At 37.4% G+C, this 15,484-nt stretch overlaps 1 protein-coding gene and 1 long non-coding RNA gene across 2 annotated transcripts; both read right to left on the minus strand.

The window, feature by feature from the left end:
* Positions 1 to 3,549: 3,549 nt before the first annotated feature.
* Positions 3,550 to 7,481, minus strand: LOC133712366 (uncharacterized). The gene is made up of 8 exons (XR_009847328.1): positions 7,225 to 7,481; positions 6,996 to 7,085; positions 6,380 to 6,505; positions 6,216 to 6,291; positions 5,312 to 5,362; positions 4,972 to 5,054; positions 4,379 to 4,477; positions 3,550 to 4,162 (listed from the first exon to the last, which is right to left on the minus strand). It is a non-coding gene; the product is annotated as an uncharacterized LOC133712366 (long non-coding RNA).
* Positions 7,482 to 14,215: 6,734 nt separating this feature from the next.
* LOC133711762 (uncharacterized) lies at positions 14,216 to 15,136 on the minus strand. Its single transcript, XM_062137857.1, has one exon. It carries the CDS (start codon positions 15,134 to 15,136, stop codon positions 14,216 to 14,218), a length of 921 nt encoding a protein of 306 aa, XP_061993841.1.
* Between the last annotated feature and the right edge of the window lie 348 nt (positions 15,137 to 15,484).

Genomic DNA, 15,484 nt, shown 5'->3' on the forward strand with positions numbered 1-15,484 from the left:
GAATGCTTTAATGGGAAGCTTCTTGAGGTTTAAGTCTCATATATATACAGATGAATTGGTCCCTGATTACTACCACGACTATTGCATAAGTTCTGTCCGTTGAGAAGCAAGTTGGTAAGTAACAGAAGACTACATTTAGTGATTGAGTTAAGCAGTTGCATAAGATGGAATCCATGACAGTAATTGCAGAAGGTAAGCCTTGATCCTTTTTATGATTGTTGTGCATATGTTGTGAGCATGTAATTATGGTTTTACACTTTGAAGTTCGTACATCCCGTGTGAACATTTGTTCCAAGTTTTAGACGAACGAAACGAATTTTCACCTGAAAACTATTTATAGCTTTCATTGTGTTTTTCAAAAAGTTTTCAAACAAAATGCCTAGCAGTTATCTAGGATGTAAATCGAGCGTTCAGAGCATTGTAAATGAATAGTGAAAGGCACATAAAATTCGAAATCCTAAAGAAGGTGTCTACCTTTCTTTTCCACCTCTTCCTCATGGGGGGTTTGGGTCTGACACACCTCCTCATAAGGACTTGGTCCAAAACCAAGAGCTCTGCAGTGCAATGTTGAATGGACTCGTCTGAAGTCCCAGGTTCCTTCTCCTTTGGATTTTATTCTAAATTCTATTTCTCGAACTTCGTATTCCATGACTTGTTGATAGTTAGCTCTGTGCCAAATCTAGTTGAATCTTTGTTCTTTGAAGTTGTACCTTCCGTGTGAACATTTGTTCCAAGTTTTTGAATACCATGTAGCATGTTTACGTTTTAAGATTTCAGAATTGTAAATTGCGATTTCATCATGTCATGATTGTTTGTTGATTTTGTGCTTCAATCCCATGTTTTTTATGTTTTATAATCTTTGGATGCATACTTAAAATTATGAGCATATGATTGTTTCTAGATTAAGATTGCTAGCGTTCTAGGTCTTAATTGATAACTAGAAAACTTATGAACTTGTAAATCAAGAATGAGTTTTACATGCTTGTATGGCGTTCCAACTTGTGTGTGATCTTCTTAAATCAATAAACCTTTCATTGTCTATGGAACCGGCCATCGGGTAAGATTCAACGCACGTATTCAATTGAGTAACATGCATCCATTTTTGAAAACATTTTAAGAAAAGTTTGTCGTTCTTTTAAATACTTGGTTTAAGCATGTTTTCATGCTGGAACTCTAAAAATTTATTCTAAATACTTGGTTTAAGCATGTTTTCATGCGGACGGAGCTGGTTATGCAGAACAAGTTCGGTAAATTGCAGTTTGGATTTTATTCTAAATTCTATTTCTCAAACTTCGTATTCCATGACTTGTTGATAGTTAGCTCTGTGCCAAATCTAGTTGAATCTCTGTTCTTTGAAGTTCGTACCTTCCGTGTGAACATTTGTTCCAAGTTTTAGACGAACGAAACGAATTTTCACCTGAAAACTATTTGTAGCTTCCGTTGTGTTTTTCAAAAAGTTTTCAAACAAAATGCCTAGCAGTTATCTAGGATGTAAATCGAGCGTTCAGAGCATAGTAAATGAATAGTGAAAGGCACATAAAATTCGAAATCCTAAAGAAGGTGTCTACCTTTCTTTTCCACCTCTTCCTCATGGGGGGTTTGGGTCTGACACACCTCCTCATAAGGACTTGGTCCAAAACCAAGAGCTCTGCAGTGCAATGTTGAATGGACTCGTCTGAAGTCCCAGGTTCCTTCTCCGTTGGATTTTATTCTAAATTCTATTTCTCGAACTTCGTATTCCATGACTTGTTGATAGTTAGCTCTGTGCCAAATCTAGTTGAATCTTTGTTCTTTGAAGTTGTACCTTCCGTGTGAACATTTTTTCCAAGTTTTTGAATACCATGTAGCATGTTTACGTTTTAAGATTTCAGAATTGTAAATTGCGATTTCATCATGTCATGATTGTTTGTTGATTTTGTGCTTCATTCCCATGTTTTATATGTTTTATAATCTTTGGATGCATACTTAAAATTATGAGCATATGATTGTTTCTAGATTAAGATTGCTAGCGTTCTAGGTCTTAATTGATAACTAGAAAACTTATGAACTTGTAAATCAAGAATGAGTTTTACATGCTTGTATGGTGTTCCAACTTGTGTGTGATCTTCTTAAATCAATTAACCTTTCATCGATCTTTATGCGTCAATTGTCTTCTTATTAGTGAGTAGCTGTATATCACTAGTAATTGCATGTTTAATAGGATCAATTATGGTGCGTTCATCTAATTAATTAATTAAGAAAAGTAATTCATCGGGTAGGATTGGTCTGTGAGATGAAAACTATCTATTTGATGAAGAGATTCATAGATGCTTGATTTTTTTCCAAGTTCAATGCTAATTGTTCAAAAAAAAAAATTAAGAAAATAAAAAAACTAGGAAAATGCTAATGTATGAACTCCGACACTCGAGCATTGCTTCATAGGAAGAGCAGTTTGAGATGTTGGATTGTTGGATGTGCTTTCCAGGGGGTTCAACTGTTCATGTGCTTAGAGCAGGCACGAGCAAAATTCATCAGTCACTGGTCAGATATTACGGTTGTCACTTACTCACCTGCATAACATCACACAAGTGGTTTAAAAATATTGTGTTCATCTAGACCGTACCTATGCAATCACAGAACCACAACAGTTGCCATCTGTAGAGGAGAAACCAAATGCTACTAACAAAATCATGATTAGTTTAAGTTCAACAGTGAAGAAAGCAAACATCATTTTATAGCATCTTATGCAGAACATATGATCTTATGTGATTGATAAGCAGTGACATGTTTTCAGCTATGCAAAACAATCTTATTAGTATGACTAGCCACCTAAGGCAAGGTGCTTCATTTCAAAATCTGCAGCTAAGCCTCACCTTTCTAACTCTTGGGATCGGAGGTTCTTCTTTTTTATTATAGTCCTCATCATATTTGATTCTACCCTATGATTGAGTTACTCAATGACAAAGTTAATCAAGAATGAGTTTTACATGCACTATGCCAATAAACCCATCAGACGACAGACTTTGACTGTCGTCTGATATGAAGAAAATCTGTCGTCTATTAAGCTGATATCTGATTGGTGTTCAGACGACAGTCAATGCCCGACGTCAGAAGGTGACTCAGACGACAGTCACCAAAAATATATCTGTCGTCTGAATGTTGCTCAGATATACACAAAATGGTAGTATATGTGGTTAAATATGATATCAAACGACAGTCAAATGTTGTTGTAGTATAACTTTAGCAACAGACTTTAACAATTGTCTATTGTCTGATCTAATATGAGACAACAATAAAGTGTCGACTGAATGTGTAGAATTTAGAAGTTAATTTGGGAAATCTGTTGTGTGAACTTTATTCCAACAACATCTACGGTGAGTTATCTATGGATTCTGGTTGTTTCAGACAACAGAATTTTGCTTGAATTCTATTGTTCGATGTTCAGTTGTTATGCTTTATATGTTGTGTGATTTGGTTTACCACCACAGAATTTGGCTTCCATATATTGTTCTTTTTTTAATGAAGCAACACACATTCAGAAACCTGGAAACCACAATGATGTACCATACATTCATCAGAACTTGGAAATATAAACCACAATATACCATTCATATAGAAACTGGAAATTACTTTGTACCATATATTCATCAAAAACCTGGAAACCACTAACAACATTGTACTACCACTTCAATAAGCCACCAAGTGAGCAAACTACATCAATTGTTCCAAATTTTCAACAAAGTAAAATCAATCCAGCCTGAAATTGACTACTGGGACAGGGTTAAAATGATCGATAATAGCAGCAAAAGCCATTCATTTAGTTAGGCAAAAAACCCTCCACGCTCAAGGTCAAGTGTCTTCTTACCTCTCTGAGAGTGGGGCAAGACAAGTAATGTGTTTGTTGCTGTGTAATCTCCATCATCCTTCCTCATATAAACCCATGTCCAAACCATCATTGAAGAATACATAACTGCTTCTTTTAAGGATAGTAGCAATTGTGTATCCAATTGTGTATCCCATTCTTTTAAGGATAGTAGCAGAGAGAACGTATAAAGTCTTTTAAATCACAAGAAAGAAAAAGGAGAGAAGAAAAACACTCAGTACCAAAATCTTCATTTGGACACTGTCCATGGTCTCCTAGGACTGCAGTTACGAGCTCCATTGATATGCACATATGGTTCCTCTGCAGGAGTAACCAACAAGAAGCCAGATTTAGGAAGGCAGGGAAGGGACAGGGTAGCAGGAAGAATATATTGAGCATGATTATTGGTCACTAAGTTATTTCTTATTTATAAATATGATATGACTGAATACTGCTTTCTGGTGGAGAAAAGAAAACTTTGACAGATATTACGTGTAATGTTCATTTTTCTTTACTATCAGGTCATGTGAATAACACCTCTAGGAAATCATTGAACTCTGGTTGCTTTTTGCTGCTTCAGATACCTATGCTTCACGTAACATCCGTCCAAGAACAAATACACCAACAGCTGTATATCTGTAAAAGTACAATACTCAGCCAGCTATTGTTAACCTACATAAACTAGTGATTATTGAAGAAATATAGAGACATAATGGTAACAAAAACATAATTTCCATTTCTGCAAAGTTTATTTTGATCAGGTTTTCCCCAAATGGTTCCACAACTTGCTCTTTGCTGGATAAATAAATTTAAGTAAGCCTCCCAATTTTTCACAAGAAAGATAATCATCCAAGATATGATTAAGAGATTCTGTTTCATAACAATAGCAGTGTAACAGATACAATTTCACTACTGTTTTACTGGTGCACTTAACATATCATGCCCCCTTCTTCAATACGAGTGATTAGAAACAGCAGTTGTTTCACAATAAGGAACATGGGCTAACCCAAATGTACACACATTTGCATGGCCATTCATCTTTTATTCATTAACCAAATTGAACAGCACAAAAATAAAGAGAGAAAAAAATGAAGTGTTGACAGTGTGGGGAAGAAACAGTTGTCACCTACATATTACCAAAGCTGTTTTTGGCATAAGCACCACCCTCATTACCAGCGTACATAAAAAGTGACCCCGAGTGTTTAAGTGAAACCTGCAAAAAGGATCATAATCAATAAATCTCCCTGAAGATTCTTTTGGTCATTACAGATCAAAATTAGGTTATAAATAACTCCAAATCTTTTATGGGAACCAAAAGTTTATTAATATTCAATACAACAATCGAGGAACCAACTGTAGGATCTGCAACTCTTAGGAAAGAGTAATTAGTTAAAAGTCAACAATGGTATCTCAATGCACAAAGTAATGTAATTTTTACAAAATAATAAAGAGCTCATGAAAATCCCTTACCTCCAAGGTAGCCGAGCCTTGAGATACCATCTCAATCATCCTTGTCCTAATCTGAATAGAAGAAAAAAAGAGTGACTAATATTAGCAAGACAAGCAATCAAAGAAGAATTAGATAGAATCATTGCAAGGCACAAAAGTTCAAAACTGAAATTCAAATTTCTGTTTCCTCCCAAATACCATGCATGTGGTTATTATTGAGCACAAACAATTTAGGAATCTGAATCACATGCAATTTTTCATAACAGCACTCTCTTTTATCATTGTTGTTTTTCCAAGTGAATTTGTAGTGCTTTTTTCTTTTTTCCCTCTTCTCTTTCTTTGTAATTAAGATTTCGTTTCATAGATTTGTAAAAGTGCAGAGTAAACAGTGAGTCAAAAGTTTTTGTTTCAACCATTTGTAGTCAATGTATTTTTAAAGAAATGGAAACTGAACAAAACAAAGATGCAATAAGCTTCCAAGCTTCTATGAATTAGATTAGCAAGTGCTTATGATTCTTTTCTGAATAGATACAAAATCCCATACAGATAACTCTACAAAATCCACACTTAAATTAATTAAAATACTTGAAAGGCAAAGATTGATTTGGGAGATCGTCAGACATGCAGAAATCAAACCCATAGAGCAATCTAACCAAAATCCTGTTTCATATACCATCTTTCAAGCATAAGAAGAGTTCCTCAACAGCATATAATCTCACACCAGCAGACCACCCCATATCAATTTTCTTCTCTACTCTCGGGCTATGGCTTTAAAATTGTACTAAAATGTTCAAAGGTTACAACTTCAAAAAATTCATCCTCTATAGATCTCAGGAAAAAAAAAAAACCTTATCAAAAAATTTCTAAAAATTTAAAGTTGAGCATGATTTCAAAAATTGCTTAACATGTATTCTCTTCCATTTACCTTGATTTACAGATTCAACCTTCTCCTTCTCTTCAGACCTTGCAGACCAATTTCTTACAACAGTAGCATATGAAACCTGCATACAAAACCAATCACAGTTTAACATTAAATAGGAACAATTTACAATTACAATGGACAAAATTGAGAGAGGAGAATTAAGGAACCTTGAACGTAGAAGCAATCTATGTCTCCAAGCATGAACAATAACTCTGGAATTGGATATTTGAAGCCACACCTCAGCAGCTCTCACACACCTCCACCTCAAGGTTAAGCCAATAACCCAGAAACCCCTGACATCACCAAAACCCCAAATCAAAATTGTTTCAAAAAAACCACAAATTCTTTCATTCTCCGTGTTTCTTGATTATTACTATTATCAGAGAACAGAAAAACACACACACAGAGAACATGCAGAACATGCATATTCTATGGAATTCTCTCCCTCTCTTTCACTCTATCAACAACAGAAACACAAAGCTCAGCCAAGAACAAAGAGAAAAAAAAATAAATATATCGTGTCTATCAGCTTGAGAAAACAGATTACGTGAAACCCAAATTTTTTTTTTTTTGGTGCATTGAAACCCAAAATTTAACTCATCACCAAAACCCACTCTTTCAACACCAATCAAATTTGACGAACTGTAAATCCAAAAAACAACCAACAAAGAAACCCTACAATGAAGAAACACAGACGCAAACATGACATGTAAATTGAAGCCTTTAAAGTTTAAAGTATACATAGGATTACTTAAGATGCTGATAAAAGGCCGATGGGAGGACCTGCTCGGAGTTCTCGCTGTGAGGAACAGTGTACGAGTTTCTGATGTCGACTGTGCCATTGGGAAGAACGGAGCCGAACACTTAAATCTGCTTTGATAACCCCGCATCCCCAATTCGAACATAACCCAGCAAAAACAAATCAGATTTCAAAGGAAATTTCATATAAAAGCCCTAAATCCCCATTCCAACAAAACCCCTAAATAGATGAACACTAGATCTAAGGGCTTACCAGCATAGATAAAGAGCTAGCCATGAAATGAGTGATGAGGTTTGGACAATTTCGCTATATGAAACAAAGTCTCAGATGCGGAATGAGGTTTTCTGTCTTTCTCGAAGAGAGATGGGGTATGGATTGGGGGGTTAGGTTGTTTTGGGTTTTCAGTTTGGAATGGCAAGAAATTTGGATTCAGCTGGATTTTTGATTCTGGGTGAGGACTTTTGATTTGCATGGCAAGAAATTTGGATTCAGTTTGAGAGAGCTGTTGTGTGAAGTTTTGGGTCTGATAAATTTGTCGGGGTTTTTGAGTTTGATAAATTTGTCGAGGAGAGAGAATCATTAAAAGCTTGTCTTAAAATCCCTTCACGTTGTGCCAAAAAAAAAAACAGCTACGACAAAATTCAAAGTCAATTTATCTCTTTTAAAGAGACGACAGATAAATGTTGTCTGACCACAAACTAAAAAAAATAGCTTACGACACGAACCAAAATCAATTTATCTCCTTTGAGTAGACGACAGATAACTGTTGTCTGAAAACAAACTTAATTCTCAAGACCAACTTTGTATGGTATGTTGTTATATTCAGACGACAGTTTTTGGACTGTCTGTCGTTAAAATATATCAGACGACAGAAAACAACATGTCTGTCGTCTGAGCTCTGTCGTTTGATGAGGTTATTGGCATAGTGATGCTTTTATGACGTTCCAACTTGTGTGTTCTTCTTAAATCAATCAACCTTTCATTGATCTTTATGCGTCAATTGTCTTCTTATTAGTGAGTAATATCACTAGTAGTTTCATGTTTAATAGGATTAATTATGATGCATTCATCTAGTTAATTAATTAAGGAAAGTAATAAGAACTTTGTATCAATTCATCTTTGTTCATGATTGATTTCTCTCTATGACATGTTTGATTCGTAATTTGTGTTTTGAAACCTTGTTAACATGTTAGTGGTAGTTAATTGCATCTCTACTTCTCCATTCATCTACTTCTACCTTGATTCAGAGATTTGTTTGATAATTAGATTAGTTTAGTTAGATTAAAATATAGGCTCTTTAAATCCCCCCAAATCTCTTGTAATTTCTTAGATAATGTTTATATATAGATTTAATTTATTTTATACTTATGTTTCTAACATTTTTTTATAGGATTTGTAACCCGGTTTAGAACGATCTCTACTTATTTTTACTACGATACAGAATTATATCTTGAGCACTCACTTTGAGTGTGTCACTATATATCAATTATCAACCTTGTTTTTGACGAAAAGTTGGTAGTCATATTCCATAGTTTTGAATAAAGACCAGAGGAAGAAACTTATGGGTGCCACGTTGGGGTTTAAATTTGATATCTTTGCAAATGATTCCACATCCATAATCGTATATCAAACTACCACAATCTAAGTTTCCCGTCCATTTCAACCACAGTAGGAGCAAGATATGTAAACAGCACCACTGCACCTCTGCATACAAAACTCAAGCGCAAACTTTTAAAGTCCAGCTTTCCATTTTCTGCCCGGGGCCGCTCCAATTTTCCCAATTGGGTGTTCTGGAAATCGAATTTGAGGATGATATTTCTCGAAAAGATAGAGCATTTCCACAACATGAACCCATCAACCGCAAGCATCGGTTCTAGATATGGATGAAACAGACCATCGCAGTCGATGGTTAAATCAATCCAAAGATCCACATCGCGTCGATAGTATTGGACCTTTCGCTTGTTGAAGACGGATTTTGATAACTACCAGAAATCTATAGAAAAGGCTTAGGTTCTTAATGAGTACAGATGTTTTTTTTCAAAAAAAAAAAATACAACTTTTGTTTTTCGGGATATATAAACTACTAGTTATTTAACAAGCACGAAACTGACATTTGTCAAAAATGAGGGGTTTGGTGAGTTAATTAAAGTCGGGACCTATATCCAAATGTGACTTTTTTTAATAACAAATAAAAGAAATTCAATAATACCTAATCTAAAACCAAGAGGCACTATAGTGTAGGATGTACTTGTCTAAAGTCCCACATTCCTTCCCTTTGGACTTGAATTCAAAGATGTCAACCTCATTTCTGAAGATAAAAAAATAGTCCTATTCGATAACCATGAAAAATTACATCTGGCAATTAAGTACATGTCCATAGTCTTGTGTCTAATTGCCACAACCTTAGCTTCCCGACTGGTTCATCTATAGTGGGAGCCAGATAGGTGGACACTGGACACCACTACCTCACTTGTGTACCCAAAATTCATCTACAAACTTTTAAAGTCAAGCTTTCCTTTTTGGGCTTTGATAGCTTCAATTATCGCAACTAGGTATTTTGGAAATAAAAGTTGAGGGATGATACTTTTGGAATAGACTAAACCTTTCCAAGGGCTGCAAGCGTCGATATTGGGTATAGATATGATGTAGGACGAGAATGGGCTTGGTTTAGCCGGAAAGTTAGAAAAATAAAGAAGCGGCGTAGAATCAAGAAGAGTGATTGGAAAATAGGTAACTCACGCATAATGAGGTTATTAGCTGCTGGAATATTCTTTTTTTTTTTTATCAATTAAATAGAGGATTAGGCGATATTAGTTCCTCTGCGACAGCCGATATGGGGTGACTGGCACCCACCCACAATCTCGAAAGAAAGGGGACCATCGCAACCGGGAACCCACCGCCCATCCCTCTATTTTATTTTATTAAAAAAGGAAAAGAAAACACAAGAGGAGAGAGGGGGACAAGAACCAAAACCTCTCTGAAAACAAAATGAAATAAAGTACTCAAAGTGAGCACTGAGCTAAAATAGTTACGAACTAATGAATAGAGCAATCATGCAGCAGAAACCACCGTTGCATGAAAGCAATCAAGCACTTCAGAATTAGCTAATACGGAAATTCGGTAACCCTTGCAGATTGTGAACAAAGGCAGCTGATGCACAAGGAGGGCAAGAGTCCCACCAATAATGCCCCTCATGATCCACCCCATAGTTAGCTAAGCAATCAGCCACTTGATTCCCTTCTCGATAAATATGTGAAAACTGAATCTGCATAGAGGAGAGAATGGTACAACAATTGACCCAATCAACACTTAGATGCCAAGGGACTGAGTAATTTTTATTGGCAAGAAAGTGAATTGCTACCGCTGAATCACACTCAATCCAGAGAGAAGTCCATCCTTTTCCTGATGCTATTGAAACTGCATGAATAATGGCTTGAAGCTCTGCTTCTAGGGCAGTAGCAATACCCAAGGAACCAGCAAAACAACCCATACAATTACCCAAGTGATCACGAAAAATACCTCCATAGCCCGCGAGTCCAGGCGTCCCACGAGCAGCACCATCTGTATTAACCTTTAATTGAAAAGCACAAGGAGCATGCCAATTTACCTCACGAATTTGATGTGATCTTGAGGCTCTACCGCTGATTCTAAGAGCACTGAAAATACAAAGCTCATCGACTGAGTTACGCATAATTCCTAAACCCCAAGAATCAACCTCTCGAATTTGCTGCTTGATAGAGCGAATCAAATAATCAGTAGTTAAGCGACGCTCATCAAAACGGATAGAATTTCTAGCCTCCCAAAGAGAGTAGAAGCCAGCTCCCATCATTCCCCACCATAGCAATTGCAATTGAGTACCAAAACCATGTTGCAGTGGGTAAGAGAAGAAATCATATATATCCAGGAAATGAATACTGACTTTAAACCAAGATAAAACTGCAGACCATACCTTCATAGAGAAAGAGCACTCAAAAAAAAGGTGGTGGGCAGTCTCAGCAGATGCATGACAGAGAGAGCACATAGAAGCAAAAGAAAAGCCTCGCTGAAGTAAGAGATCAACTGTTAAAACCTTACCATGAAGAAATTTCCATAGAGTAACAGAGTTTCGAGGACGAAAGCATTGACGCCAAACCCATCTATCCCAAAGAACAATTGCCTGTTTACTCCTCTTGAACTCATAGGCTATAGATAAAGATAAACTCCCATCAGAAGAATCCAACCACACCAGCTTATCCTCCATGTCTGAATAAGGAAGTCTAACAGCTGAAATTTCTGACCAAAGTGCAGAAAGATCAGCAATCAAATTTGTAGAGCAATACCAAGAGCCATCTCTGATGAAATCAGAAACTTTGGCACATAATAATTTGCCAAGCGGATGCACAATACCCAATCTATCAACAACTGAACCATTAAGCCAATTACCATGCCAAAAATTAATTGATCGACCATTGCCCACTAACCATTTAGAGTTGTAGAAAATATCCATAAACAAGGGTCGCATGCCAGGCCAAATAGATGATTTTTTATAGTAAGAACATGGCTGACCTGAACGTTGAAGAAACCGAGCAGAAAAAAAAAGCAGCCGCTGGTGTAGACTTAGTTAAGAAATCCCAAATTTTTTTTAGGAGGAAAGCCTTATTAAGAGCCATAATATTACGAACTCCAAGACCACCCTCCTTCAATGGAGCACAACACTTTTTCCAAAAGACTGGATAATAGGCTCTAGAAGACACATTGCCGGTCCAAATAAAATTCCTCATCCAATTTCGAACTTGTTGCAATACAGTCCTTGGCCAAGCATAAATTGTGAAACTATGGGAAAGCATACTAACCACCACAGAATTGACCAGAGTTACCCGTCCTGCCATGGAAAGAGAATGCCCTCTCCAATTAGACATAACATTACGAATTCGATCAGCCAAGACTTGGAAGTAAATTCGCTTTGGACGGCCAACAAAAATTGGCACACCAAGGTACATGAAAGGCAATTTACCCACTGAAACACCCAACCAAGAATATATTAGAGTACGACGATGAAGAGCTGACTTCCCCAAATAAACATGAGACTTGGTTTTGTTCACCAATTGACCCGAGTTGAGTCCGTACTCCTCAAAGAAAGCCATAAGATTTAGTAGGCTTCTTTTATCTCCCTTACAAAAAACCATTATATCATCAGCAAATAAAACATGAGAACGGACTTTCACAGCACGAGGAGAGGATATAACTTGGACATGCCCCATATCAGCCAGACGCAAGATACCACGGCTAAGAACCTCTTCAGCAAGGCAAAAAAGAAGAGGAGACAGTGGATCACCTTGTCGAACTCCACGGCTACAACTAAAAAATCCCACTGGAGAGCCATTAAATAATATAGAGAGCCGAGCTGATGCCAATATAGAACTAATCCATTCAACAAAAGTTGCATGAAAACCAAAAGCATTAAGAACCCTTCGAAGGAAGTCCCAATTCAGAGTATCAAATGCCTTTGCTACATCAAACTTAATGGCAACATTCCCGCCACGACATTTATTATCCAACAAGTTAACACACTCAGAAGTCAGAAAAATGCAATCAGAGATTTGTCTTCCTTTCAAAAAACCAAATTGATTCGGCAATATAATCCTGGAAGCAATAGGAGCAAGACGGTCTGCCAGTATGCGAGTAATAATTTTAAAAGAAAAATTAGCCATAGCAATGGGCCGAAATTGAGTGATAACATCAGCTTCTTGAACCTTGGGAATAAGCGCCACAAAGCTGGAATTTAGATTAGGCAGTATATAACCTGACTGAAAGAAAGATCTAACAGCACGGACCACATCCAACCCAACTACATCCCAACAAGCCTGAAAAAAGTGACCAGAATAACCATCCGGACCTGGGGCACTATCAGCATTCATGGAAAATACAACATTTTTGACATCTTCAGCAGAAGGAATAGCAAGTAAAGAGCCATTTTCTGAATCTGAAACCATTGAAGGAATAATATTTTCAACCAAACCTGTATCAGCAATATTTCCATCATCTGAAAAGGCACTTGTAAAATGCTGAACAACATGATCACGCAAAATATTAACATCATCCACCAAGCCATTCCCAATGCGAAGAGAAGTGATAGAGGAGCGTGCTCTTCGAATTTTTGCCAAAGTATGAAAATAGCCAGTATTTCTGTCACCTTCCCTAACCCATCTCACCCTTGCCTTCTCCGCCCAGAATTTTTCCTGAACCAATAAAGCATTTGATAAAGCATCCTGGGCTAAAAGCTCCTCAACATGACGCACATCAGTAAACCCATCAAGAGATATGGCTAGTTGAATTTTTTCAAGGGCAGCGCGTGCACTATCCACAGCAGTATGAACATTACCGAAGACATTAAGATTTCACTCCTTCAGAATAGGTTTTAAAAGCTTAAGCTTCCTTTGTAGAATAAACATAGGACAACCACATACCTCAAAGGATTGCCATGCTACTTGAACAATTTTAAGAAAATCTGAGTGCCCCAACCAAAGCTTCTGAAAACGGAATGGAATTGGACCTTGTGCAATGTATTTAGTGAATGAAATCAAGAGAGGATTATGATCAGAAGAGTGTCGAACCAAAGTGGAACAACTAGTCATCGGCCAATAGTCTAACCATGGAATAGAACAAAAGCACCTGTCCAACAACATTTCAATATGTGAGCCAACTCCTCGACCATTTGTCCATGTAAACGGTGACCCTTTAAGATCAATTTGTGTCAAATGACACACATCCACCATATGCTGAAAGTCATCACAAGAAACACGAGTAGGTAGTCTACCACCCGTCTTTTCATGGGCTCCTAAAATCGCATTGAAATCACCAACTAACAGCAAAGGACCCGAGAAGCTTGTCTTTATTTGCTCAATTGCAGACCATAAAGGACGACGTGCCACACTAGTTGTTGCCGCATAGACAAATATCAGACCATGAGCAATACCACCAACAGAAAATTGCACAAACATATGTTGACTAGAAGAAGATATCATAGTAGGAGAGGATATGTTTGTTGAATGAAAAACCCAAATATTAGGAAATAACTGACCTCTATCATTGACACCGACCAATTACATACCAATAGATCTCCAAAAAGAATCAGGAACACGAGTCAAAGATGTCATTGGTTCCGATAAACAAAGGAAATCAGGGGAGTGCTTTCTAATCAAACTACGAAGAGCAGTTCTTGTAGGAGCATTAGCTAATCCCCGAATATTCCAAAAAATAATCTTCATAAATTAAGCTTATGAGGAGGACCCCTATTTCTTGCGGGGTAACGATCCACAGTGCCCTCTTCTGGCTGCTTTTCCTCTCTTTGCTGTTTGCGGAGTCTCTTTTTCTGCCCTTTAGAAAGAACAAGGGTCATATTCTTAAGGCCTGTATCACCCCCCATCATAGAATTCACTGCTTGCATTTCAAATTGCCCCCTAGGCGGGGTTCCATCAATACCAGTTGTGCACTGGTCTTCCTCAGTTAAGTCATGGCCACTAGTTTTCCCTTTTGTCAACTCACCTGCTGCATTTTCCAGAGAAAAATGCTCCTCAAGAACTTGTTCAGTCGTTTCCGAGGAGCTCAAGTCATCCTTCCTTGCATTAGCAACTTCAATAGTTGCTTCCAATGGCTCCTCTATTACTCGCTGGGCAATAGTCTCCATTTCACCCAAAGCCGCCTCTTCAATAACGGTTTGTGCAAACTGAGCAATTTCTACCAATTCCCTTTCAGAAGATTGGACCCTAGGAGAGTCGTCATCAACTGTCAGAGTTGGAGCAGCATGTTGATCCTTTGTAACAATTTCATTAGTCATATTTGGTGGAGAAGCATAGACCATCTGCATATCATGCCTAATATCAGAAGTGACCACATTACGCTTTACCCTGTACTCTTGACGCACTACAGTAGTCAAAGGCTGAGAAGGCTTCCCACGCTGTTTCTTGTTCCTTTGTTCCTTGTCGTTTAGTTGCTTACAACGATCAGCAGTATGGCCAACCAAACCACAATGGGTGCACAAATTTTCATAGACCACTTCAATGGGAAAACAATGATTTTCACGCTCGATCATCAACGAAGATGGTAATTCCCTGGCAAGATCCACATCTACTAAAACTCTGGCATAATAGCCAAACTGACGCTCCTTCGTAGCCCGGTCTGACATGGGGGAATTCTGTTCAGATGCCTCTAACTATTGACTAACGACAAGAACAGTTAGTTCATTACATAGCTGCTGGAATATTCAAGAAGATTAGGTTTTGGACTTTTCGGGTTTCTCGTGCGAAAAGTCAGGTTTTGATTTTGAATCAGATTTGACTAACTTTTTGCCAGAATGTCCGTTTGAAACGCATGATACCTTTCCAGAATGGGAACGACGAGATCTTCAACACTCACTTAAGTGAGCCCTATCAGATTTAGGCCAAAATGTATCGTCTTAATTATCCGATTCGTGATTTAGTATTTTTAGGCTAGTTTTACATTCTTTTTTATTTTAGGTTTTCTAGTTTATTTT

Source organism: Rosa rugosa, chromosome 5 (genome assembly GCF_958449725.1).
Source record: "Rosa rugosa chromosome 5, drRosRugo1.1, whole genome shotgun sequence".
NCBI lineage: Eukaryota > Viridiplantae > Streptophyta > Magnoliopsida > Rosales > Rosaceae > Rosa > Rosa rugosa.